The sequence below is a fragment of the Ambystoma mexicanum genome, chromosome 8 (assembly GCF_040938575.1).
Source record: "Ambystoma mexicanum isolate Mex_15411 chromosome 8, UKY_AmexF1_1, whole genome shotgun sequence".
Classification (NCBI taxonomy): domain Eukaryota; kingdom Metazoa; phylum Chordata; class Amphibia; order Caudata; family Ambystomatidae; genus Ambystoma; species Ambystoma mexicanum.
The window spans coordinates 1,411,892,282-1,411,918,598 of record NC_090929.1 but is presented as its reverse complement, the minus strand read 5'-3'; the positions used below and the strand labels follow the sequence as shown (position 1 = coordinate 1,411,918,598).

Here is a 26,317-nt window from a genome sequence, read left to right as displayed (position 1 = left end):
TACAGTAATGGTTTAAATCCCTGCTCTACTCCATCCATGTCCTGCCCCCAAACACAGTTTTAGGTTGATGAAACATGAAATGCAGATTTTCTGAAACATGAATGCAGTATCTAACAACATCTGCATGTGTTCCTGCATGTGGTTAAGGCCTACATATGTTTGAGACCCTGAGAAGGCTGCATGTGGTAACACAAATTACCATTGCCAGTAATCCAGAGTACATCCATAAATCTCATAATGAGGCGCTTTGATTTAAAATAACATTATTTATCCTGTATAATTTTTAGCCAAAATACCTGTCCTGAAATCAATTCCTTCACGTTCTACCTAATTGTTCAGATGGAGCAATCTGAATATGGAAATGTTGATCTTGAATCCGTAACATTCAATAATTAAATGGCGAGCATTACAAGAGAACATTACACCATCTGAATACAATGAACTTAAATACTTTATACCGAGAAAGTGAATGGCACACTTTTACTCGAGACTTTCAGCTTGAGCAATTTTGCACAGATCTGCCTTACATTAGGGGGCTATGGACATATGATGCCTATGGCAAAAAGAAGATTACATCCACTACATAATGGATAGTAAGACATATACATGATAGATCAGAAACCCATATCAGAAAAAGAAGTGCTTGTTAGATAGCATTGCATAGCAATACTTAAACGTATAATATGATTCCTGCTTTGTAATAGCATTAGCATTAAACCAAATAGCCAATTCTGGCTGAGCATGATGTCAGAATATGTTATAAGCAATCCTTTTGCCAATGAAGCGTGCCAATGACAAAGTGAAGGATGCCACTATTACTAAACTGGAAGTTGATATTCAGAATTGCCACAGATTGCATTTTGATGGTAACCATACATCAACATCCTTCTTGCTTTGTGTGAGTGACTGCCTTCTTTCTGCCTACAGAACAGCACCCCAGACGTGTGACCAGCATAAAGTATAATATGGAAGTGGCTGTGCAAGTCTAAGATATCACAGAAGTTTTCAAATTAAGCCATTGCAGGCTAGTTTGATGTCAAAGCAGCTCAAAATGGCTTTTACAGGTGCTGCATTTAGCAACAAAAAGTATCTCCATCCAGTAGCTTCTATATAAATTATAATCCTCTAGAGCAGCCTGACACTTCCTCATGGCCATTGCACCTCAGTAACAGAAGGTACACTCATTAAAAAGCATCCAGCTCTCACTAGCTGTGCAATGCAGCAGATGAATACACGTGTAATTCCCACTGCCCCTACTCAGATGAGTATGCAAGTATCCATTCCAATCCCTGCCCCTCACTTGTATCGTCCAGGTGAGCAACAATACCGTTTGAGACAGCCCTACCACCCCAAGAGTCTAAGGGTGGAAGACGGAACCAACTAAGACCATGAAGCTAGCATTATGAATAGTTTAGATGGTGTAACAAGAAGTGTGATAAGTAGTTATTACTATCCTGGGCTAGTCTGACCCACTTGACAAGGCTGAAGATTCCTCAGCCCAGGTCTTCCTCTGCCGTAGACCGCTCCCAAAACATTATTGCCTCCACATACTCACTAGGAAGTACACTTGACTGGCTACTCGACCATAACTGCAACACCACAATCCTTCCAACACTCCCTGTACCTGGTCAGACCACCATATCATTTCATTCACCAGTGCCTCCCACAACAAACACCCATCCTACCCATCTTACCCCATTATCTCACACTGCACTTGCATCCTCACCAGTGACCACCTCCGACCACTATTTGCCAGCTCTCCTCCTCCCACCCTACTCCTTCAATGTTGATCTCTTAATTAATCACTACAAAACCTTGCTCACATCAGCAATCAACACACTCCCCTCGCTGAAAGTATAATTTCCCAAGCGCTCTAATCACTGGTTCACCCCTGACCTACAATCCATGAGCTTCAAGAAGCATGCTAGCAAATATAACTGGTGCAAACACCCCTCGGCAGAAAATAAATAACATTTCACAGTCCTTTGCAGGGACTACAACAGAGCCATCCAGGCCCCCAAGGATTCCGGCTATAACAAGCAGATTGCAGATGCTGGGTCTAGCTCTCGTGAACTATTTGTCATTCTCCAAGAATTGGAATCACATTTGCCCCCCCTGTCCACTGTCATCAAGAATGTTACCCCGTGTAGTGAAGTCCAGAACGGTCTCCTATGCAAAATTGACCTCCTATGAAACATAATCCGATTAAAACGATCCACCATCAGCGCTACTCACACCCCTCTGACGCCAACCACCTGCCTCCAACACACTCCCCTCTTTAATTTCCACCTGAAGCTGACATTGACAAAATCTTAAAAGGCCTCAAACCCTTCCAATGCAGTGGTGACATTTGCCATGCACCCCTGATTAAGGAATGCGGGGACCTAATACAAATGACTGCTATCATCAATGCCTCATTCTTCTCCTGCTCAGTTACCACCTAACTTAAGGTATCTTACATCTCACCCCTCCTACTCAATAAGCCGTCACTCAACCCATCCATCCCAAACAACTACCTGTCCATCACTGCAGTCCCCTTAGTGCTAAAAATCATTGACCAATATGCTATCATCCAAACCCAGCATCACCTTGAACAAAACAATATCCTAAGCCCTCGACAATCTGGCTTCCGCCCAAGACACAGCACAGAAATGGCACTTCTTGACCTTAGAAACCAGCTTTACGACTCCAGAGACTCTGCCAACCTCTCTATCCTTATGCTTCTAGACCTCTTGGCTAAATTCAACCTCATTGACTATTCTGCCCTCTTCCGCCACCTTTCCATTTTGGCGTCCTTCTCAACTGATGCCACCTCTTGGATTGCCTCCTTCCTTGCTGATGGCACCTCCAGAGTCTTCTCTGACAACCACTCTGCTACCCTCACTACCACCACCTGCTTGGTATCCCAAGGCTCCTGTATCTATCCCAATCTCTACATCATATACCCAAAACCACTCTTCACTCACTTGGCATCAAGTACACAAACTAGGGCGACAGCACACCTGCCCTTATCCCTCTGTTCACCATCTACCACCAGATCTCCTTGAAAGTCAATTCCATCTACCAAACTTTCCAACTGTGGATCTCCACCCGCCACCTGTGCCTCAATGATGATAAAACAGAACTCCTCCCCATTGGCAATCCAGCCTGCCTCGCCAAATTGAACCCAGCCTGTCAATCATTCACCATTGACATACACACCATCCACATTTCTCCCATCGTCAAGACACCTGGCTTCCACCTGGATGCCACAGTTAGCATGTCACGCCAAGCCAACGCCATTGTCTCTTCAGCCACGTATTCCATGAAACTCAATGTGAATAGACCTACTTATCCACCGACAACTACCTCAACATTACTGTGCCATCATTGGCTCCAGATTGCATTACTGCAATGCTCTCCTTGGTTGCACCTCAGAGAAAGACCTAAATAAACTGTAAGCTATTCAGAACAAAGACCTCCACACTGTCCCTTGACTCAATAAACATGACCATATCTCAGCTGCAAGAAGAAAGGTTCATTGGCTTTCCATCAGAGAAAGAATAACGTTCAACATCCTAACCATCACTCACCAAATCATCTCAAACACCTCCCAAGCTACCTGGCTCAGAACTGTCTAGACCCTCCACAGCCAAGCCTACAGTCACCACCTACCGCAACTGTCTGTCAGTCCCCAGGTACAAGATATCGAATACCGGAGGCTCCAGCTTTCACATCTCTGCTGCCTCTTTCTGTAACTCACTTCTTCCTGCCTTTAGAGCTGAACCTTCTCACATAGCCTTCCGGAAATTATTAAAGACCCCCTGTTTAACTAATGCCCCCTCCAGTCGCTATCTGCTTGTAAATGAACGATAATGCTCTCTGCTTGTAACCAGCGCCTAGGTGCCTTAGGGATATGTGTGCTTATACAAATGTTAAATAAATAAATAAATAAATACATATATAGAGCTAGAGAATAATTAGATGACTATACACATAAGCAAAAGGTGCATGTAGCAGACATAAGTAAATATAGACATGAAGTATACTCACACATAGACATCAAGAACAAATGCAGGCCAACATGAATGACATATGCACATAGACACAAAGAACTTATACACGTATATATGGAGCCTCTAAATTGATTAACATGTGTGTGATCAAGACACAACATGGTGAAAAATGAGCCAAAGTGCAGCCCGTTTCTTAAGCATAGAGGCCATAGCAGGCTTAAAAGCCAGCAAGGCTTCAGAACCCAAGATGCTGAATTCACAAAAAGAAATATATTCGAGCAACTTGTGAGGAGCCCAAGCAGTAGTTTACGATCAGAGCCAAGGTCAGAAACTAGGAAGGGAGCAGTGGATGAACAAAACGCAGGCACGATATAATGGTTACCAGGACAAGCAGAGGTAGAGTCCCCAGTTAATCAATTTTAATAAGAGCACAAACAACAATTGATGTCCAGATGCACGAGAGCAGTAATCCAAATGACCTTTTGAAAGTAACTGACATGTGCCATGACTGACCACAAATAACACAAAATGCACATTCAAATTAGCTAAACTCTTAATGAATAGAAGGAAATCCACTCTAAAACATGGTAGGCTGGCACGTGGGCCAGATATGGAAATCACTAGCCATTAATTACAAGCTAAAAACAGATAGGATTTGTGAGAACTCCCTCAGCATGTACACAAACACCAGACGACCCACAAGGTTAAGTTTAAAGGATAGGGAAGGTCTCATCGCCTCGGGAAGAATACAAGTATTTATTAATGGGAAATATGGTAGACTACAGAGGTTTTCTCCCCCACTATGTCTTGCTCATATCTTGACATCTCGTCAAAGTGTCCAAGGCTGGCAGGCCAGGTGTCAACCAATGGGAAGTTCCTTACTGACTCGCCTATGATAGATAGTGTTGACCAATTAGCTCTCCTTATAATGATGGTAAATTGGCCCAGGTGAAGTCATCAGATAGGTACCCACCAATAGGGTGGCCAACCCTTATGTATCATGTACATAATCTCAGCTATTAACCAACCCCATTTCCCATTGGTTTTGTAAACTGATAATGTAATGTGATGTCATTTCTGATGTAATTGTGTGACAAAACTAGCTTGCAATCATTTACGATGTGAGAGCTCGAGATGAAATGCTTTTATGCTTTTATGCTGTCCCAGCTTTGATTCATTGTTTGAATAAAGCTGGGTTTTGACATGCACCTAGTCCTCCATCAATGAGTATTTTCTAACTAATTGTTTAATCCTGGACACACTTCCACAGCATGCTACACAAAAATAGTCACTTTTACAGGCATAATCAGAAACAAAAGCACTATTTATGGGTAGGTTTTGCCTGCCTTTCTCCAGCAGCTATGGACAAGGGATCTCTGTCAAGCCCAAGGTAAAACATCTTGCTGCTAAAACATGCTGTTTTGTGTGATGCTGGCATGATCTCCAACTACCAACAAACTTTCTGGTCAAACACTCCTTCTTCCAGATGCTACACCATGGTAGCCCAATCACTTCATAATTGAAGATTAGATTATGTCAAGGCTCTTTATGCAGACCTCACTGCCTTCCAAATTAATTGTATTCAAAAGGTCCACAACAGAGCTGGCCCATTGACCTTCAGTTTGAAGAACAAGCCTATGCCAATCTGAGAAGACTATGCTGGCATCTCCTGGCAGCAAGAATCAAGTTCAAGATTCTTTGCCTCACATTTAAGAGCATCAACCTTTTGGCTGCCTTCAACGGTCACAATAAAATCTGCCATTACGAGCCACCTGCACTTATGACACAATCTTCCTTGCAGTAACTCATGCCCACCACAGACAGGAATAGAGATGGCTGAGAATGATTTCATATGGTCCCATCTGTCAAACTCAATGTCCCCCCACCACAACAGCAACTTCTGAATTAATCCTTACAGTCATGCATTTCAGTGCAGCAATCGAAAGCGTCTTCTCCTGCTCGACCCCTCCACCCTGAGAGCTATGCCTGTTGTTTACTCTCACACCCTTTCTCATACTACAAATATGCCTGTCTTGATACCAATCCTGGAACCAGACTTGGCATTTCTACATATTTGTTTGGGAGTGTGTCCTCCTTGATCCTTGTCTTCTGTTGCAAAGGTGAAAGTCATTTTGTGGTGTATGCGATATAAATGAAAATAAACATAAACTTGTCACTGGTAAACCTCATGGGTGCAACCATCCCTCTTAATGAAGAAAGATGGGTTATCTTATACCACAAAGCCTATCATGAAAAATCAGTCCTATATAATTGTATCCAGGATTTCTTTTTTGTTATAGCGCGTTGTGGTAACTTAGGTGGGCATTTGGTAGAGTGTCTAATAGACCCAGGCAGCAATCACATTACAGAAATCGATCAAAGATAACTGTGAGAAGCCTGAGGCGTTTCTCCCAGGTTATTCCCAAGGATCGTTTGTTCAGGTGGCAAGAGGAGGGCCATCACCCTTGGATGCCAACCCTGGGTAAGGGGTCCTTAGAGACTGCAAGAGGAGCACCCTTTGGCAAGACGGGTATTCACATTTTTCCAATGCACCCCTACCCGATATCCCAGCAGTCTTTAAGGTATGTTGTCACCAAAATCCCATCCCGCCCAGCACTTTCCCTTACGGAAAAGACAGAGAAAACAACAGGGGAACTCCAAATGACCTCTAAGACCAGAAAATGAATTGTACCTCTCCACAACTCTATAACTCCAATAATGCCATTCCCCCATTGAAATCCACAAGTACTGGGACGAGGAAGCGGCAGGTGGGAGTCATGAGGATTACCCATAGGAATCAATGGTCAATGGATTCCCATGGGCAGTCTCCATATTGTCCCGATAATGAGGTCAGGCAGATTCAGGCAGGGAGGAACAACTATTCACACCTGATTCCAATTAACTCTAGCTGGACTTTAAAAGCAGCAGCCAGGGACAGCAATATGTGTGTGGCTTGATGCTGGAAAGTACCTGAGAACAGGAGAGAGCCTGGGAGACCTGGAGGAGAAGGAGGAGGAGAAGGAGAAGGAGAAGGAGAAGGAGAAGGAGAAGGAGAAAACTGCCCAAACACTGGCCCTGCTACCAGAGAGGAGATTGCTGTGTGGAGGAGGACACCATCCCTCCAGAAGGCAAGACTAGGGGCAGCTAGGGTTACCTGGAGGTACCAACAGTTAAACCCCTCCCTTGGGCCAAGCAGGCAAACCCAGGTCTCAGAGGGGCAGAAGGAGAGACCCTGACCTCCTGCAAACATCACCCTTTAGCTCCGGCAGCTCCCAATGACAAAGTGACATTTCAGGGAGCAAAGGTAGTGGAAGAAAAATCAGCAAAGTGGATTCTGGGACTAGAAGTCCCACAACCTTTTTTTGGTTAAAATTGTGATTTTTTTGCGAGCAGGGTCTGTCCTGTGAGAGGTCTTCTTGAAATCAGGCACAGTAGCAGGGATTCACTGCAACAGCACTTTAGTGGATGCTGGTCAGCTCCAGCCGTCGTCCGTGGGCTACACTTCTTTGCAAAGGTCTTGGCTCCAACAATGATCTTGTCATGATGCCTACCTCCAAGGAGCCAGGTCCGACCCAGCAACCCCAGAGGCAGGCATCATTCCCCCCAGGGAAGTGCCAGCGGGCCCAAGCTGGGGGCCTTTGGACACAGTCCTGGCGCCTTAGGCACCAGGCTCATGTTGGACCCCTGTCCTGGCGCCTTAGGCGCCAGGCTCATATAGCTAGACATGTGTTCAAGTGTTTTAATGTGCACTTACCTAATGCAGACCATGCTGCTACATCCAGGCCCTCTTGAGGCCTGAATGGAACTACTTTACCTGTGGGACTACTTTCCACCTGGGTGAGGTCGGGGAAGGATACTTACCTGATCGGTGGAAGGATACATACCTGTACCTGGAACTTCTTCCAAAGCTATTTAAACCATGCCCGATCAGCAACTCACGCTTCGCGTTGTTCTGCTCCTCGCAGCTGGATGCTCAACGTGTCAGCTCCTACATCTGGACTTCAGCCACGCCTGTCAGCATCCTGGGTCGCCTGCAAAGGGAGATAAGAGAGAATTGGAGAGAAGAAAGAAGACCTTACCTGCTAAAGCTGCATCACGGAGACATCACACCGACGATCCTGAAAGGGAAGACCTCATTTTAAAAGCATTTCGCTTCGATCGCTGCAGCGCTGCATTTCACTCACCTTTCCTGGGCGCCTCCATCTTCAGCAGCGATCATCCGGATCCGCACCCACTTCCCAGAGCCTAGAGAGAAAGACAGGAAAACAAGGTGAGAGAAGGAAGGGAAATAGGAAAAGCTCAGTTTCCTTCTAAGACTTACCTGTTGGGTCATTCCCATTTAATTTCGGGTCCTGCCGCTTCCTGGCATTCTGGACCCCGGGCCCTATGGGGAAAAAAGACAAAGACAAAGACATTGATTGAGCGAAAGCAAAGACATTACCTGAACGCTCATCCAGAACTTACCTGTCATTTACTGGAACTGCACGTTTCACTTCGGGTCGGCGCCATATCTCTGGCATTCCGAACCCCGGCCCCTAAGGGGAAAAAGAGATAAGACAATGAACATTATTATTAAGCTTGAACTTTTGAACTTGCAACAGAACTCTTACAGCGCCTCACCTGAATAGTCAAGCTTATTTTGAACTCCCATCAAACCTCAATCCAGTGAAGTAACTGGGTTTCAACGCGCCCCTGCATCAGAAGCAGGATGGAGAACTCATCCTTCCAGACCCTAAGGTGAGACTTCACGGGGAATCGTGGAAGGGTATCGTGGAGGGTTGGAAGGGAGTGGGAGGCTTGAGCATTATTCCGTCAGTAGGTAATACTCCCTTTTCACGCACAGGGGAATATTCCTGCGAGCCAGAAAAGCCAGAGTAGAGGGGCCCTTCCTGTCCATCTTCAGAGTCCTGCGCTTCACCATTGAAGAAGCATCAGCACTCGAAGCCAGACCTGCGCCTCCGTGGGAATCAGGTGAGCGTGACAGATCTGTTGAATAGCTGAAGAATCCTTCCTTTTATCCAAGATTTGGCCTGGGGGAATGCCCAAGCCCACCAAAGTATCTGCACCATTCAAACAGTCAGTGGCCATTCAATCACAGATAGCCACTGGCCACACAATCTGCCCAGCAACAGGAATTCTGACACCAGGGATTTGCATTGCGACTAGACCCTCACAGGCCCTACTCTTGCCATACACACAAGCTGTCTCTTAGTCTGTGAAAGCCTCAACTTTCCCCATGAAAGGGCATTCCCTACAATGCATTTCCTAACCCGAAAAGACAGGAAGAAGGCCAAAGAACAATATGGACACAGAACAAGTGAAAGCACTTGAAGCACTGTCATTTTAGAATGCTAGCCGCCTTCATTAACCATTTGCTGTAAATTCAAAAGTGTACAAGAAAAATGTATTAACAATGGCAATATTGTCACCGTTGACACTAGCTTGACTTGGGCACAGTGTAAAAGTAACCAAAAAGCCATTATATAAAAAGATATATGGATACACTTTATCCTTACTGCACTTCACTGTAAGGTCATGTGTGCAACTGTAACAAAACACTAAATTCAAAAGAGAGTCATAGGGCCTCATTGTGAGTCCGGCGGTAACCGCGGCGGTAAAACCACCTGGTTACTGCCGCGGGAATTACCGGGGCATTACAACCCTGGTTTTCCGGGAATCACGGAGGCGGAATGGTGTTAATCCCCATTCCCATCGAGTCCTATGGGACTCGATGGGAATGGGGATCATGGAAACACCGGCAGCATCTCGTAATGCTGCCGGTGTTTCCTCGGCCGCCTGCAGGCGGGCGGTGTTAAACCCGCCAGGTCAGACCTGGCGGTAACATCACCTCCCGCCTGCAGGAGTCGGGTTCAGGCGGTCCGGAAACAACGGTGGCGACGGGTTTACCGCCACCGTTATTTCTGGACCGCCTGAGTTATAATGAGGCCTCTAGTCTCTCGTTACTGACAGTCTTGGGGACTAATCAGTTTCCCCATAAGAATGAACAAAAAAGCAGGGGAAGAATACAGCAAAAATATTTGTTTTCTTAACAGTAGGCAAGACAACAAAACTGATATCCTGCATTTGCAGTGCCTACTGCCCTACTCTGCATTAATCACTGCCAGATAGCATTACAACACACTGCTCAAGAATGATTCATGAATCAATGATGTATTTTTCCATTGCAAACGTAAACATTAATTTGTTTCCTAACAGACAAGGAATGTGATGCCTCCCCACCTCGGTTGCATGCAGTTACTAGGTTTACTGTAGGTGCTCTTTTCCTTTGTCCCAGATTGAAAAACAGTATATACCATATATAAGTAATATAATGATATGATAAATATAGAGGCGTATACATATTGTGCGGAGTAGATTGATTTTATTAGAACACATTTGACTTGCATGAAAGCCTTTTGTGCACAAAGCTATAACATAACATAATAAGTGTGCGGGCATCCAAAGTAGAATGTTCACAATGCATCGCAGTTAATGTGTGAATTGTGGAATTGCGTGTCACTTATACAGAGCAATAGCAGAATGTTGAAGACGCTTCCCATTATGTCTGTCGCTCTCTGTACTGTAAATGGAATAAGCTAAAACATCGCTCATATGTGACTACATTACCCTTAAATCTTTCAGAAAAAGCATTTGATAACATTTCTCAATCCAAGTCCAGAACCAGGCATACGTCCAATATGCTCTTGATGATTCTGCTATATCTTTGCTGTTTGTACCAGTAGGTGAGCATGGATTTCCTGTTGCTCTTTTACAAAAATGCAGTGGAAATAGGGCACTCGTTTGCAGAGCTAATATCTCTGTGCTATTTCACAGGAAAAAAAACATCCGTGTTATGGCAGACCCCAGACAGTTCATGCAGCGAGGTGTAACATCTGCATGGTGCTGGAGAATGAGGTTCACTGGCAGGTGTGGGCATCATGTCCGCACTCCAGTGATGACCGGAAGGGAAAGTGAGACAGCAACAACCCATTGGGTTTGTTCCACACCTTTCTGTGCCAATGTATAAGGCAAACACTAACAATTGAGTAGGAATCACCAGTAAGGTGTGATACATGATTTTAGCAGCACACATGCGTGTAAGTGGGTTGATGAGCCCCGAGCACCATGACCAGTGTCACTCACGCATACAGGACTTTGGAGACAGACACTTCAGAACAACTGAACGCTCCACCAGAAAAAGCGTCCAACACTGCCATTTTGTGGCCCGAAGCAAAATGTCAACTGAATCATCGAGGGCAATGGCCTTTCACTAGGGAAAGCTTGTGGGGGCATGGTTGCGCTTTCAGTAAGGGTCATTTCTGATAGGCTCAATGGTCAAGCCTTTCTGGATAAGGCTGCACAGGACACATACATCATGCCATGACAAACAGGTTCATAGGTATTGAGGTCCTCTGCAGAAAATCACATGCTTTGGATTGCAATAGTGCTATGGCCCACATGAGGTCTCTCCATGCCTAAATTAAGTCCCTGTATCAGAATTAGGAGATGTAAGCCTACCCAGATGGGGGCTGATCACCATCTTTAGGAGGGTACAGGGACTGTCAGTTGACAATACGTTCTGCAAATAAATCTTAGTTGTAATTAGTTACAAGTACTGCAACATATTGTCCCTAGATTCACACCTGGCCCATAGCCCACCTTCTGTAGGAAGCAGTCCTGAAACAAAAATTATAGTGACAAGTGGGGAACTGAGACCCAAAGAGCCTCGGGTTTTGATCACATCTCAGTGGATGGCCTGAGTCAAAAGTCAGAGGCAAGACTAGATGCATAGATGAGAAAGTGCTCTTCGACCCATTTCAGGGAAGAGGGCAGTTCCAGCTGAAGTGCAAGCTCCTGACAATATTTCATCTTGCCTAGAAGTGGATGAAGAGGGCATGTTTAGTTCCTCCTAAATGTCAGAGAGTACCAACAGCCATCAGCAGACAAACAGCTGAGGAAACACATCCAATCATGGTATGCTCCACCCCAAAAAAGCCAGATGAGTTGATGACCAACACTTGATTAACAACTGTAATGGATGCAGAACAGCTTCGGGATACAAAGGATGTGACAGCAATAATTACCAGTGTTACTGAAGCTGCGGGCGGAGTCATGTCCACTGTGTTACTGTATCTGTTGCCAGTCGAGTTGCTGTCTCTATTTTTATCATTTATTTGGCTAGCCTTTGAAAATGTGTAAAGGATGCAGTTCATAAACATAGAGCGATGGTTATGAGTATGCCTGACAGCTATGACATTTAGTGGGCACTCAATGACTCTTTACCAACGTGAGGTCAATGCATGCATGCCTGTGTGTGTTCTGTGGCTGGGCAGCATACCTGCCCATTCTAAGGTGCCATGGGACAGTCAGAGTCTGGATTACATATCCCAGAATGCAATCATTCTACAGGGGGGTATGGTGGGCAGGAATCCAGGGTGACTCTCCACGTTCCATGTAAACTCTTGTAGAAGTAAATTGTCAAATTCCATGTTTTTGATAAGTATGTTGAGAATTGCTTTAAGGTTCACAATATCGAAAGTAGAAGACTCATGGGTTGCATTTCTCCATGATGGGAAGGGCATGATGGGTGGCTTTAATGACAGGGGAAGGGATTGCAACTTGAGTAGAATCTAGATTGATATGCTTATAGGTGTCTATATTTTGTGAAATGCTTTTTTGATGATCCATCCAAAGAAGTGAGGATTTTCAATTGATCAGTCATTTTCCAAGTCACCTGGGTCAAGTGTGGAAGGATATGATTGCTCATCAAGGCAGCAGGAATGATGAACTAAGTGAAGAAAGCTTTGATATTATAGAGTTGGATAAGTGCCTTCCAAACAAATGCTTGGAGGGTGTCATCGTCATTTTGCTGCAGCCTCAAGGACTGGGGCTAGAAAGGTCAGTTCTTGAAAAGAAAATGTCATGAAACACCTCAATGTTATCATGTCACCTGGCTGGGTGATTGAGAAGTATGTACAATGCTTGACGTTATCAATGTGTTTTCTGTTTTTTATTTTTGCAGATTCGGGCTGCAGGTTGATATCAATTTTGACAGTTTTGACAAGACTCTGCTCTTAATGGTTGCTTCTAAAAATTGTTTATAAGTAGTGCTCTCTCCTAGCTGTGGAACTGAGGATCCTGCTTGAGGAGTAGAGGTTTCGGGCTGATGAGGCCTTTTGAAAATTGGTATTTTCTCCTGAGATTTCGATGATGCCATACTTGATGCTTGAGCTGCCAACGTGCGTGGTGGCATTGCTCATTTGCTGTAAGAACTTGCCCAGTTTTCTTGTCAAGTAATAGTTTTCTAACGAGATAAGCCACAACCGGCATCAGGCAGCTATTCATAAGGGAATTATAGTCGGACATAGTTTACAAGGAAGATATGTGCAGATTTTCATACAGATATTGCAGACTATAAGGCATTATTGCAACAATAACAAACCCCATCAACATAATCCTCATCATTTTCATCATGCATAGTATAAACGACTAACTAAAATGTGTGTCTCTGTGCAAACATCATCGGTACTTTGTTATCCAAATTACTGTCAAAACTATAAGCATCTTCAAAAATGATGAAAGGCTGAATCTGCCTTTCCAGGATAAGAACCTGTTCTAGGCAAGATTTATTCAAGCACTCAACCCACTCTCTAGCCCACATATCTATTTCTGACCTGTGGATTGCAAGTTTAGGGTACAATTTGATATGTTGAGAAAAAGTTGCTGCTGTAAAACAAGACGACCTGAGTGTCCCCTGTCTTCATTCTTAGAAGGATATTGTCCACTTCAAGAATGTCAGCCATTTCCATGTTCACTTCTGAATGGTAAACTTTTCTGTTCCATAATCTATCCAAACGTACATAGAACTTCAAAAAGGGAACATTGCCCAACAATATATATATATTATACAGAAGCAGGGCACCGCTAGATGCTTTGCAAATCACAGCAGTAGAAGGACACAAGAGGCCAGGCATGCCCTTGATAACACTGATCAAACATTTTTCCACCACACTGTAGAGAGGACCCCAAGAGCCAGCCTTGCAGCAGGGGAGAAAGTCATCTTCCCCTTCAATAGGATATATAAAGAGGTACCGTCTGGGCATGAAGGTGGCTGAAGATGAGAGCTTGGGCTGGGACAGTGAATCTAAAAGTGCACAAGATTTCCAATGTAAGGCAGAGAAGATGGCTTGGAAGATTTGCCCTGACAGGAGATGTCCCATCCAAAGCTGCAGGTAGGGCCGACATTGAGATCCACTACTTGCCAGTACTGACTAATGATGGGGTCAGAATATGAGAATCCAGATTTGCAGCACAGCACACCGTGGGATCCTCCGTCTTGTCACAATGTGAGTATGTTGGAAAGTGGTCAAGGCTAATAACATGAAGTCTTTGCCAATCACTGAGGAACCCATTCACCCCCAGTGTCTAGCGTGTTGCCTCTAGGTAGCCTCTTGACGATATGACCCCTCATGGGGGCACACAACCTAGTTGGAATGAGAACAGGAAAGTGAGTGTGTGATGCGTTTGTCCTTTTTGGGCTACATGTATTTGGCCACAGAGGAGATCTTGTTTTACCACACAATGGCCAAACTAGATTTAACTAAGTGGTCCTCAAAGTATGTGCATTACAACTTTATTTGTATTGAGGGTAGAGGGAAGAGTTGAGCATCCCTTATATATAACCATATTTTATGCATTTGAAAGGCAATGTTGATATTGGACAATGCCTCGCACACACAAATTCCTTTGAAAACCTGGGTATCACTTGCTCCACTAACTTTAAGGGGAATACACATATGTCAAAAGATACTTCGAAGATGGTGGAGGCAATAGGGGGCATCTCTCACTTTTATAAGGTTCAACTTGTATGACCATCTTAATGATATGTAATGCCAAGCCCAAAAACATAGCATTTTATGGTGCTAGTATAGTGGTTTCACAGAAAATTACAACAGTATCAGTAGTTAAAAACATGTAGAACTGGTTAAGCTACAGTTAAGGGTTTGAGCTAATAAAAAGGCAGCACTATGCAGGGTCTAGCCAACCCAGTGCCACACGATCCAGGTATGCCCTGATTTCCACAAGAGAGACCGCTAATTGAGAAGAGTACAGTAGGTTATAGTACTTCCAGAATATCTCATCTATCTCGCCGGTTCAACGTACCGGGAGCAATCTCCAAAATCTCTCCCTGGATTGCCTATGCAAGAGTATGGCTGGGTCTGCCACAGTCGGCATATTTTGTTGCCAAAACCGGATCCTCCAAGTTCCTGTCTCCTGTTTCTGAATGTTTACAACATTTATCTGCAAGCTTTTTACCAACCTGTGGGTCCCCTCCCAGTGTCTGTTTATGTTCCAAATTCTTTATTTCACTTTCCAGTTGGTGTAGTGTCGATCTTAAGTACCCCATCTTCCCTGCAAATACAAAAATCCCTTATGATCACCTTAAAGGTCTCCCACACCATTCTATTGTCGGGGATCAATTCCACCTTGAAAGAAAAGTATTCAAGTATATCACACCCGCATACTCTCACGGAATACCTCATCCTCCAGGGCCCATGGGCAAACCGCCAATGGGGTGAGGGGAGGGTGGTGGTGTGTCACATTGGGGACAGAGACTGTAGCCAATACTGGGGAGTGTGAAAAACTCATGATGACAAAAAGTAAGACAGACACAAGTGATCACAGTTCAAGGGTGTTTACTGAACAATGAAAATGTTATACGGGTTGGAAAAAAACCTAACTCGAAGATGGGGACCATCAAATGAAAATAAGGCAGTCCTAGTGGCATCAAGTCAAATCAAAAAGGTCTATACTATGAAACCTATTGCCAAATCTCACAACGAATACAAAAAGGGAAGTAGGTTAGTTCTCACGAAAAGAAAGAAGTGTTCACAAATAAGTCAGGATTCCGTGGTTTGGGTCTCTCTACCCCATGTTTTAGCACAGGGTATAATGGGAACTGGTGGAGCACAGTACGGTCTCAAACTTCTCTTACCACGAGACGGTCGGTCCAATGGCAAGCAGCCACGGGCCTCTCCAGCATGAGACAACAGCTCCAAGGCAAATAGTCTTGGGCTCCTCTAGCACAAGTCGACAGTTCTAAGATAGCTCTCAAGACATCGACAGCCAAGTCTTGTTTTCATAGAAAGTCTCTTGCCTTTGGGCCTTAAGTATTCAAAGAACAAAACAAAAGTTCCTTAAACAAATGAAAGTTTGTTTCCACTATTTCTTGGGTTATGGGTTCACCCAGGACTCATCTCTCCCAGGGTATCTCTCCACAACTGAAATCTCTGCACTGGCTCACAGTGGCGGCGAGGGAGGGTTAAGTCCAAAAACCTCTGAATTGTCCACAAGGCCTTCTGGGGCCTGGGACCTCAATACCTTCAACTCTCTCTTCCTAAATATATTCCTTCTCGAGCTCTTCGCTCATCTTCCTCCAACTCCCTCAGGGTCAGTCGCTTCTCCAAGCAGCGAGTTGCTGGTAGATCTCTTTCTTCTGCTGCAATCTCCCTCTGGAAAAGCTTCCCTGCCTCTCTGAGGCTTGAGGAGAACCATATCCGGTTCCGGAAGCACCCCAAGACCTTCCTCTTTGCTTCTGATTTCTCTCCTCCTCTCCGCTGCTGATCTCCTGGCTGAATCTGATTTTGCACTGGTTACCTGCCTACACTCTGATCTTGGGCCCATGTTCCCTCCCCACCATTTACACACCTGCACTGCACCCCTGGCAACCCTTGCACTCTGGGACTGTTTCTGTATCCCTACAGCCCCTACTAGCACTTGACACCAGATGTCTGCACTTACCCTTTCACTTTACACCAGCTAGATGCACTCTTATTTATTATTGTATTTATTTACTGTTATCCTATGTATTGCACTGCCCCCTACTCTACCACCTGCACTTTTCCCCTTACCCCACCCCCCTGCACTTAAACGATCTCAATGTCACCTGGCCTAGTAGGATCATTCTCTGTCTTCCTTTTGTTTCCCCTCCATTGCCTTGTCCCACCTTGAAACACTTGTGTATAGGTGAGTTATAATGCCATATCATATCATATCACTAGCAAAGGACATTATTTCATCATTTATGCATAGTGAAAAAATACCTTAATGATTCCATGATAGGCAAACTGTAATGTTTTTTTTCCCGATAAAACGATTACTAAAGGTATGCCAGATTTTTGTATTTCTGCCAATCTGAACGAAATATAAAGTGGCCAACGAAAGCTTGAAATTAGCTAGAAACAAGCTATCAGAAGCTTTATAATACTCTCAGAAATCCAGCTACCAAGCTATTTAATTTGGCCCTATGATAAAAGAAGATTGTATCATTATAACACAAGCCAGCGTCAATGCAATATTTTTGAATGGTCTATATTTTTAGCTTATATGATAACCTGACAGCACAACTTGATATTCCTAGCTAGATCACTGGCTTTTAAGCAATGCAGATCAGCCTTGCTTTACCTGTTGAAAGCTAGTACACCATTATAAGCCTGGCAACTATCATGGTTCCTTAATGTTTCAATGAAAATAAGAACTAAACTGCTAAAATTAGAGTGATGTCAGAGACCATATGAGAATTCTGGAGAATAGATGTAACATCGTAATATTTGATATAGCTAGCTGCTCCTGGCGTAATACATGCCATTCTAGCATATTTTAATGGTATATAGCGTTCAGTAATTCATGGGGTCACTTATGTCTCCCTCCTTAAATATCGGAAATGACCACTGATCACTTCCAGAAAGAGGGCGTAGGCCCCTGTGACTTATTTATGGTCATTGAAAAGGCTAAACATATCAGATGGTATGAGAGGTATGCGCAGTATAAGAACTATATCTGAGTTCAAATGATCACACAAGCATACATGATGTGACTTTGTAGAGGAGTTATTGTCACCCTTGTTCCATTGCAGAGTCCCAGTGATGGCACAAGATTGCATAGTAGCATCATTACATCACATGCTTTCAGTTTTAGCTTGTGAGAAGACCTTCATCTGACAGCATTTCACTCTTTAGAGACTTAAACATTCAACCATTAATTAACTGTGCATTGACACTGAAACCGCCGTGCCCTGTGTGAAGAGAAGTGAAGGTGAAACAAAGTAGCTTGAAATAATTTTGAATGTTCGCGATAGTGGATGGTGAAGGTGACTGCGCAGAACTGCGCTCATTCTGTTTTTTTAAATGATAGCGGTTGTTGAAGTGGGTGCACTTTGCCATTTGGACAGCAGAGGGCAATCTAACACTGATAAATTGCACCTGTTTGTTGAAATGATAGCTGTTGTTGAAGTGGGTGCACTTTGCCGTTTGAACAGCAGAGGGAAACCTAACACTGATAAATTGCATCAGCTGAGTACAGAAACATACCTAAGAGTTTTATTTATACAGATTGTGTGGCATTGTGTAGACTACCTATGATGTATATTGTATCGGTTTAATGAATTTACTATATGTGAGGGGGCAGGTTTTATATTAAAGGATTTCATACAGATTGACTTTTAGTTTATGGAATGATACTTAAGCATATGATATGATTTCTACTGTTGATGTTATCTATGTAATAGGTGATGTTTTCAATTGATGTGAGTTTGATGGAATGTTTTTTTTTTTCTGAATACACTATACCCCCATCATTTGAAAGTTAGCTCTGTGTGATTATAACCCTTTGTAGTTTTTTTGTTTACTTGCTAGCCTATATAATTCCAAGTCATCTAAGGTGGAATTTCTGCAAAAACATTTTGTTCCAGCTGCAGCACATTTCTAATTAATCACATTTCTAATTCATTATGTCACCTGGCCTAAGCCCTGCCCACCTGGCGCCTTCCAGGTTGCCACTCTTTTTCCCCACTTAGCAAGCTCCGCCCACCTGGTGCCTTCCTGGTTGCCCCTCTTTTTCCCTACTTAAGAAACCCTCCAGCCTCTTTTCCTTTGCAGATGGGGAGCAGGTTCAAGCGGATCTAGGTCACCTGGTCTAAGCACCACCCACCTTCTTATCCCTGCATCTTCCCTCCTGCTCTTAACTCATAGATCAAGGGCGTCTCTTGCCTGGGCATCTGAAGTGAAGGACAGACGAAGAAAAGGGCAATTCCTGTTCAGACCAGAAGGACCCAGGGCCGAACCTCCTGCTCGGACAGTAGGTAAGCATGCATCAAGATGTGTTTACCCCTCTGTCCCCACAGGCCATCCCCACCCCCGCTGGTCCCCCTGTGATGTTCCCTTGTGCCCCACACCCTTCTCACACACAAGTGTTGCCTGTTTTGCTTCATTCTTCTACCCTGCTCCCCTTCTCCCCCTAAGCCCCCCAGCCTACTTCTGCAGGAGTCTGTCATGATACATTCTGGTTTCACCATCACCGTCTTGTGGGCAATGCTGGAAATCACTGTCTATTTATGTTACTCCTCATCACATTTCTTAGTTATACTATTGTACATTATCTTATCTGACCCACCTGTAACCAGGGTCCCTCTTGCCGTATCCACGCTGGATTGTAATCTACCTGCCTTGTATGTAACCCCTAAGTTTTTCAAGCACCCAGTTACCTCAGGGTTTGGTGTGCGATACAAATAATAAACAAATACAAATTACTTTTATGGACTTCATTGATTCATGGTGTGTCACCCTTTCTCAACTCTCATGCTGGACTTCCTTTGCATCTTGTACTCATGGTGGCCCTGAATCATGATGTTCCAATCTTCATCTTGTATCCTAGCTTGCAACATTATGTGTTACTATTGACTTCTGCAATTGTATTTGCTCTCCCCTCTTGCTTCCCCACTCTTTTTGACTGCTTACTCTCTGTTCTCTCCTAGTCTCCCATTCTCCCTTTTCTTATCTCCTCCCCTTACTCTCTTTTATGTACTTACTCTATTTGAATTGTCCCTGTACCTAGTATGATAGCAACCTCGTCTATCTTCTCCCCCCTCTTAGTTGTCCCCCCTTCCAGCACTATCTGAAATGTCGTAAGGCCTAGTACGACAGTCTCTTGTTTTGTTCCACCGCTCCCTTTCTGCACCCCACTCCCTCACCTTTTGTTTTTCTCCGGCTCTACCAGAAATGTCGTCAGGCCTAGTACAGTAGTTGCCCATCTGTTCCCGTTTCGTTCCCGCTCTCCCCCTCCCTTTCTTATCTATGTCTTAGCTCTTGCACTATCTGAAATGTCTTCAGGCCAAGTACGATAGTTAGTTTCATATCCTTACTGTTTATGGCCTATAAGAATGTCATTGTATTTCCCTTGTTCCCTCGCTTGCCTTGAAGCGCTTTGAAACACATCGTATATAGGCGCTATATACATCATATGTTATCTTTTGTGTAAAAAGTCAAAGATGATTGACTAAGATTCACAATTAAAACAAAAAACATAGGCGCTATGTACATAAACTATCATATCATATCACATGATACAGCTATTTTTGCAAGCTTTCCATACAGGGTTGTATATGAACAAAACTGTATATGTGACTAAAGATAGGCATCTTCATGAATATTTTTGAATGTTTGAAATCAGAGATTTCAGCAGTACATGTCACACTGTTAAAACCTTCCTTAAGTTGATTAATTAGCTCCTACTGTGGCCCTCAGATCACATTTGCCTACTCATTCCATTTGAGTCCTAACTTGTTTAACATGAAGGGTGTTTGTAACCCTATCAAAATTCCTTTTTGAGGTGCAGTACAGGACATGGGTTAAGATCTAACGCGGCCCAACAGTTTACCTGTAAATTTATTGACTCCTGCTTCTTTCGCAACATCTGTAAGCACCAGGATCCCTCTGGACAGATCACTTGCTGCCTCATCCATTTCAATTAAAGCATGAGGGCCAACATTTCCATTAGCATAGTTAGCAATGTAGATGGAATATCTACCAGATCCCTGTGAGAAGAAAGACATAAGTTAGGCAACAGTTCACATTTGTGATACAGTTACTGATTCCAATAAAGATAGATTTAGCATTCCCCAAAAAACGAAGTCAAGAACATCAAATATGACAACTTCCAAAAATCCACAACACTATAGGAGAGACTGGTATTGACTCAATGCTTCCACCAATTCATTGCCTCCCTTCTTTTCATGCTACAGGATAAACAATATTTAAAAAAATAAATAACTGAAATGTACTACAGGTTTGTAAATGGCAGTACAGTGGAATTAGACCACAAAAGTGCTGCTTACTAATAAAGCTTGAGAGGGAGAAAATATGCCTATTTGAATTCTTATCAGCTCCAATGATGGCTAAATGAGACCCATCGTAATCTAATGGCTTTCTGAAAATGAAAGTTTAGACACAAAGGAATGTACACCATCTATAGAAGAAGGTATATGATTATTCTTCCAAGCGAGAGCGAAAAGGAAAAAGTGGGCTACCGCTCTTTGTTTTCATTCATAGCAACGACTGGGTATGAGATTATTAATAGCCACATTTTCAATGGATAGCCCTATCTGTCAAAATGCAATGTTTCAGAAATCCAGTGGCAAGCTGAAAGCTGAGGATATCGCATTACTATTGAGAAAGCAGGCCACATTTAGTTAGAATTATGAACATTAGCCTGTGTCGCATCTAGACAGAATTGTGAAAGATAGCAATGGCCACATTTAGTTAGAATTGTGAACAATGGCCTGAGTCGCATTTAGATAAGATTGTTAATGTTAGCAAGTGCCACATTTGGACATGATTGTGAATATTGGCGTGAGTCACATAAAGACAGTATTGTGAATATTAGCCAGAGCCGGATATAGATAGAAATGCAGAGATATTCACATGTCACAATTAGAACGAATGTGGAAATTTAGCACATATCACTTCTAGGTAGTGAGGCCAATAACCAATCCACTAAATATTACACCCCTCTGCCTACACCTCTCAAACTCTAACCAAACACAACCACAACCCTAAAGCACAACAAACTGCACAAACTTCAATACACCGCAACAACAAAACAAACCACACATAGTTTCGCACAGCTTCACACAATGGCTACAGATCGAAAAAAGCACCGCCAAGCTCAGCGAATGGTGTTAACCGAATTTTAGCTGCCAACAGCACGTCACTGCTCTCTTGCACTTATCCCACTCGTTCCCACTAACTCACCCCCTTTCCTTTTCAGATCTGCAGAGCACCATGGGACCACTCTGGTGCTAGTGGTGATAGCGTGACGTACAAATATCCTTTAACATTAACACTAACATTAACATTTTAAAGTACATTAGAGTAATGGATCTCAGATTCAAAAAGTCTAAAAAATAAGAATAAATTGGGTCAGAAAAAAACACTTATCCTTCCTCTTCCCAGCATAGCCTCTGCAAACAGGCGGAACATCATGTTCTGTGGAAGCTGTCACCAAAGGGGAGTAGGAGCAAGCCTTCCGAGGTGATCCACCAACATGTTCTGGATTCTTCTGTGATGTATTCTAACTAAGCATCCTATCCCACTATTCCACAACTAAGAGACACAGGTTTTGGGTAAAAGTGACTCCATGCTGTTGATGTGATACACAACAATGTTTTTGTTTGCAACGACAAGCACCTTCCTGCCGTGAGGCGGTGGAGGGAAAATCCTTCAAAACTGGCAAATGTTTTTTTCAGAAACAGAGCATTAATTTTCACTGAAAACTCCAATTAGCTGAGGTTATGGCAAGGTCGGACTGGGGCATTAAATTGTCTCGGGCATCAATGAAACAGTGGCCCACAATTTCAAATCACAATTCATTCCATTTGTCAAAGACTGTTTCAATAGTACCCAAGGGGGAGTTTTTTGATAAAAAAAAAAGTGATGCAAATTGGGCATTTGAAAGAATATGCAATCAGCAACAGTGGACAAACTACTAGCCTCATGGTGAACTAACTCATCAAACAGGCCCACAATGCACACAAAGATGGCCCACTTTGACCAACAAAAAAAAAAAACTGCCCCACGCTAGCATTTTGTATTTTTGGTTTGGGTATTGCCCTAATGGCCAAATTGGCTATACTGAACCTGGGTAATGGATGCTTAGAGAAACTATTGTGGATCTCAATCGGAACTTTTACAATCACTCTGTGAATAATAGTTCAGTGGGTAGGGGCTGCAAAGGCACTATGACTAAGAGATGTGTTATCTAAAGTCCACCGACCAAGGTCCATGTGCACCTGTCAGAAAAGTGAAACCAAATCTGAATGGCTATTAATTTCATGATCCTTGTGCTATGCCCAATCTGAATATGGACCAAATTACCTGCGTCGCTTACAAAGGGATCTATGATTTCCAGATCAATCTGAACCCACCAATGCATATTAAAGGTGTTACTAGAGTGGCCATAGCTGTCTTTCTGGGCACACATCTTCTTTTGAAAAAGAATAATGGAAGTACTCCTGCCCAATTACTCTTGTCCCTGCATGTAGCAGGCACTGCATGACATTAGTGCAGGCATGGCCTTGTTAAGTGCCAGTCTCAGGACGGACATAACATAAATATATCACGTGGCTTTGTAAGTCATTTTTTTGCTGACAAATTATTAATCTAGATATGGGTGTCTACAGATGCGACTTTGTCAAAGTGTCTATAGATGTAACCTTTGCTAGGTTAGGCTGGAATTCATGTTAAGACCTTGGTAAGGGCATTATGGCACATCCCACTCAAAATTGGTGACCAGAAGCCACACATATGATATTAATGATAATTGGATGAGATGTGGATGTGAAACTATGCATCATTAAAGTGTATTCCTCTGATAACATCTAATCAGGATTTTCCTCAAATCTCTTGAGCAGATTGGACAATGTTATTGACCCATGCCAACTGGGAATCTTTAGCCAGCCTTGACTGACCTTGTGGTGGAGCAGTCAGATCTTTTGGAGTCGGGTGGTCAAGTTACAGGGTAACCATTTATCAAGGTATATAAAAGGAATGTTCATACAAGAATAGGCTTTCAATTCATTCTATAGGTTACATCCAATTAGAACCATTCTCATTAGAGAATTATGTTGGTAAACTGTGATAACCCGGAGTCTCTCAGAACAGGTATTTAGGAGACAATAAGTGCTAGTGTGTGGGCCCACCATCATTTACTAGTGGCTGCATGGCTCAATGATCCTAAAGTTCCACATGGATTTACAGTTAAACACTGGTACATTGAAAGGCTATAGTCACATGATGGTTTAATGTTCCAGAAAATAGTTGTCTTGATAATAAGTGTGGTAACAATGAAAGTCTCTGAGTTACAGTGTTCTGTTTTGTGGCTGTTACAACTGTTGGAATGTCTGGTCTCCAACAGTCCACTTTCTCCTGATTCACCCTATAAGGTTCGGGAATTCAAAAGAGACACATCTGGAAAAGAAGCTGAGTTCAAAACAAATATTGAAACAACAATACTGAGGGTGCATTGTGATTACATTCCTTCTTCCCATGATCCTACTTATCAGATCTTTAATTGGGTAACGTGTTCCTGGCAGGTGTTGGTTCTTAGCTGTGAAAGTCATTAACAGCAACCTTCCCATTTATGGCCTATTGTTACATGGGATTCCACTGGCATTGGGCTTCAATGTGGGAGATGTCCTCTACAGGCATGAGGAAGACATATAGATATTGAGCTTCCACGTAGTGCAGTCCAATTTGCTGTGGTATTGTGCAGACCTTCTAATCTTGCAGTGGTTCTGCTCTAGTGATTGTTTTATTATCAGCAATACAGATTTTATCTAGCAAGGACTAGGTGTGAATAATGCATTTTTGAGCGAAGGGGAGGACTCTACACAGTACTGTCCTTGCAGTCCCAAATTGGTGTAATCGCATAGGTCAATGGTTGTGTCATCTTTAGGGCATTTCCACACCCACAGGTTCTCTCCCCTAATAGTTGGGGCATGTGCTCCATGTGGGTTAGGCAACAGCTGTTGAGAAATTATTATGATTTGTCATGCAGTGTCAAGATAAATGACACCATTGCTAGTCTCAGTTTGGAATGACGACTTCACAGTCCCCAAGGAATGGGCAGAGCTTTGCCATGTGGACCTTTTAGATTGCTGTTTCTTTAACAGGTTTTCTGTACTGTACATTTGCTTATGTATCTGCTGGTGTAGATTGAAAATGCAATGCAGCATGTTCCATACATTCATGGAAAGATTTGATCAAGCAAGGTTTCTGACCTTTCAGGTGGTAACATGTAGAGTGTGAACAAAAACCATAATTCCCTGTGCAAACACTTGCTTAACACAAACATTCATCGAGGTAAAACTGACTTTCTGCTTTACATTGGAGCATTTAAATCTGCAATCACACAATGGCACAATCTGATATACAAATGGCAAAAATAATAAAGAAGTAGAGAAATGACTCAAAAATAAATCAATCATCTCTAGGAAAATCCAGATCCATCATTGCCATGTGAGGATACTAGTCCAAGGAACACAGATTTGAGGTAAACTGCTGGATTTTTCATTGGCCCAAGCATAGAAATATTTCTATAAACTTCAGAAATAGGTACTTCTATGCTGGGGACAAAGGCTGTCTGGGACTTTGACTTTCCATTTCCAGACAACTCTCATTCTGCCAGCAAGGACGACTATGTGTTGGAATATTATAGTTACTAGCTGTTCCCGGTGTAACATACGCAATTCTAGCATATTTTAAAGATCAATATTGGTCAGTTATTCACATGGCCACTTCTGTTCCCCTCCTTAAATATTGGGATTACCACTGATCACTTCCATGGTGGGGGCATTGGTCCCTCTGACTTATTAATGGTCATTGATAAGGCTAAACGTATCAGATGGAATGAGAGGTAAGTGTGGTATAAGAACACTACCTAAGTTCCTTCCATAGATCACACAGGCCTCTATGATGTGTCTTTGTAGATGCATAATTGTCAACCTTGTTCCATTGCAGAGTCCCTGTGATGCATACGGTTTCATAGTAGCATAATCACTGCACCTACTTTCAGTTCTAGCTCATGAGGAGGCAGTCGTCCTACAGCGTTTCGCTCTTTAGTGACTGAAACATTGAGTCAGTAATTAACTGTTCATTGACTCTGGAACTGCCATACCCTGTGGGATGAAAAGTGGGGGTTTAAAGAAGTAACTTCCAAATGTTTGCGATAGTGGAAGGTGAACATGACCGCTTACAACTGTGCTCATTCTGTTTGTTGAAATGGTAGCTGTTGTTGAAGTGGGTTCACTTTGCCATCTGGACAGCAGAGGGCAACCTAACACTGATAAATTGCATCCGTATGTTGAAATTATGACTGTTGTTGTAGTAGGTGCACTTTACCATTTGGGCAGCATAGGGCAACCTAAGACTAATACATTGTATCGCTGAGTACGGAAACATACATATGCATTTTATATATATATATTTTCC

At 43.2% G+C, this 26,317-nt stretch overlaps 1 protein-coding gene across 2 annotated transcripts in view; it reads right to left on the bottom strand.

Moving 5' to 3' along the window:
• The window catches only part of CRTAC1 (cartilage acidic protein 1), a 2,821,007-nt gene that overhangs the window by 1,425,843 nt on the left and 1,368,847 nt on the right, over positions 1-26,317 (bottom strand). For both annotated transcript variants that reach the window (XM_069611550.1, XM_069611549.1), the window contains exon 5: positions 20,709-20,865. In XM_069611550.1, the coding sequence (XP_069467651.1) occupies positions 20,709-20,865 (157 nt within the window). The remainder of the gene's footprint in view (positions 1-20,708; positions 20,866-26,317) is intronic.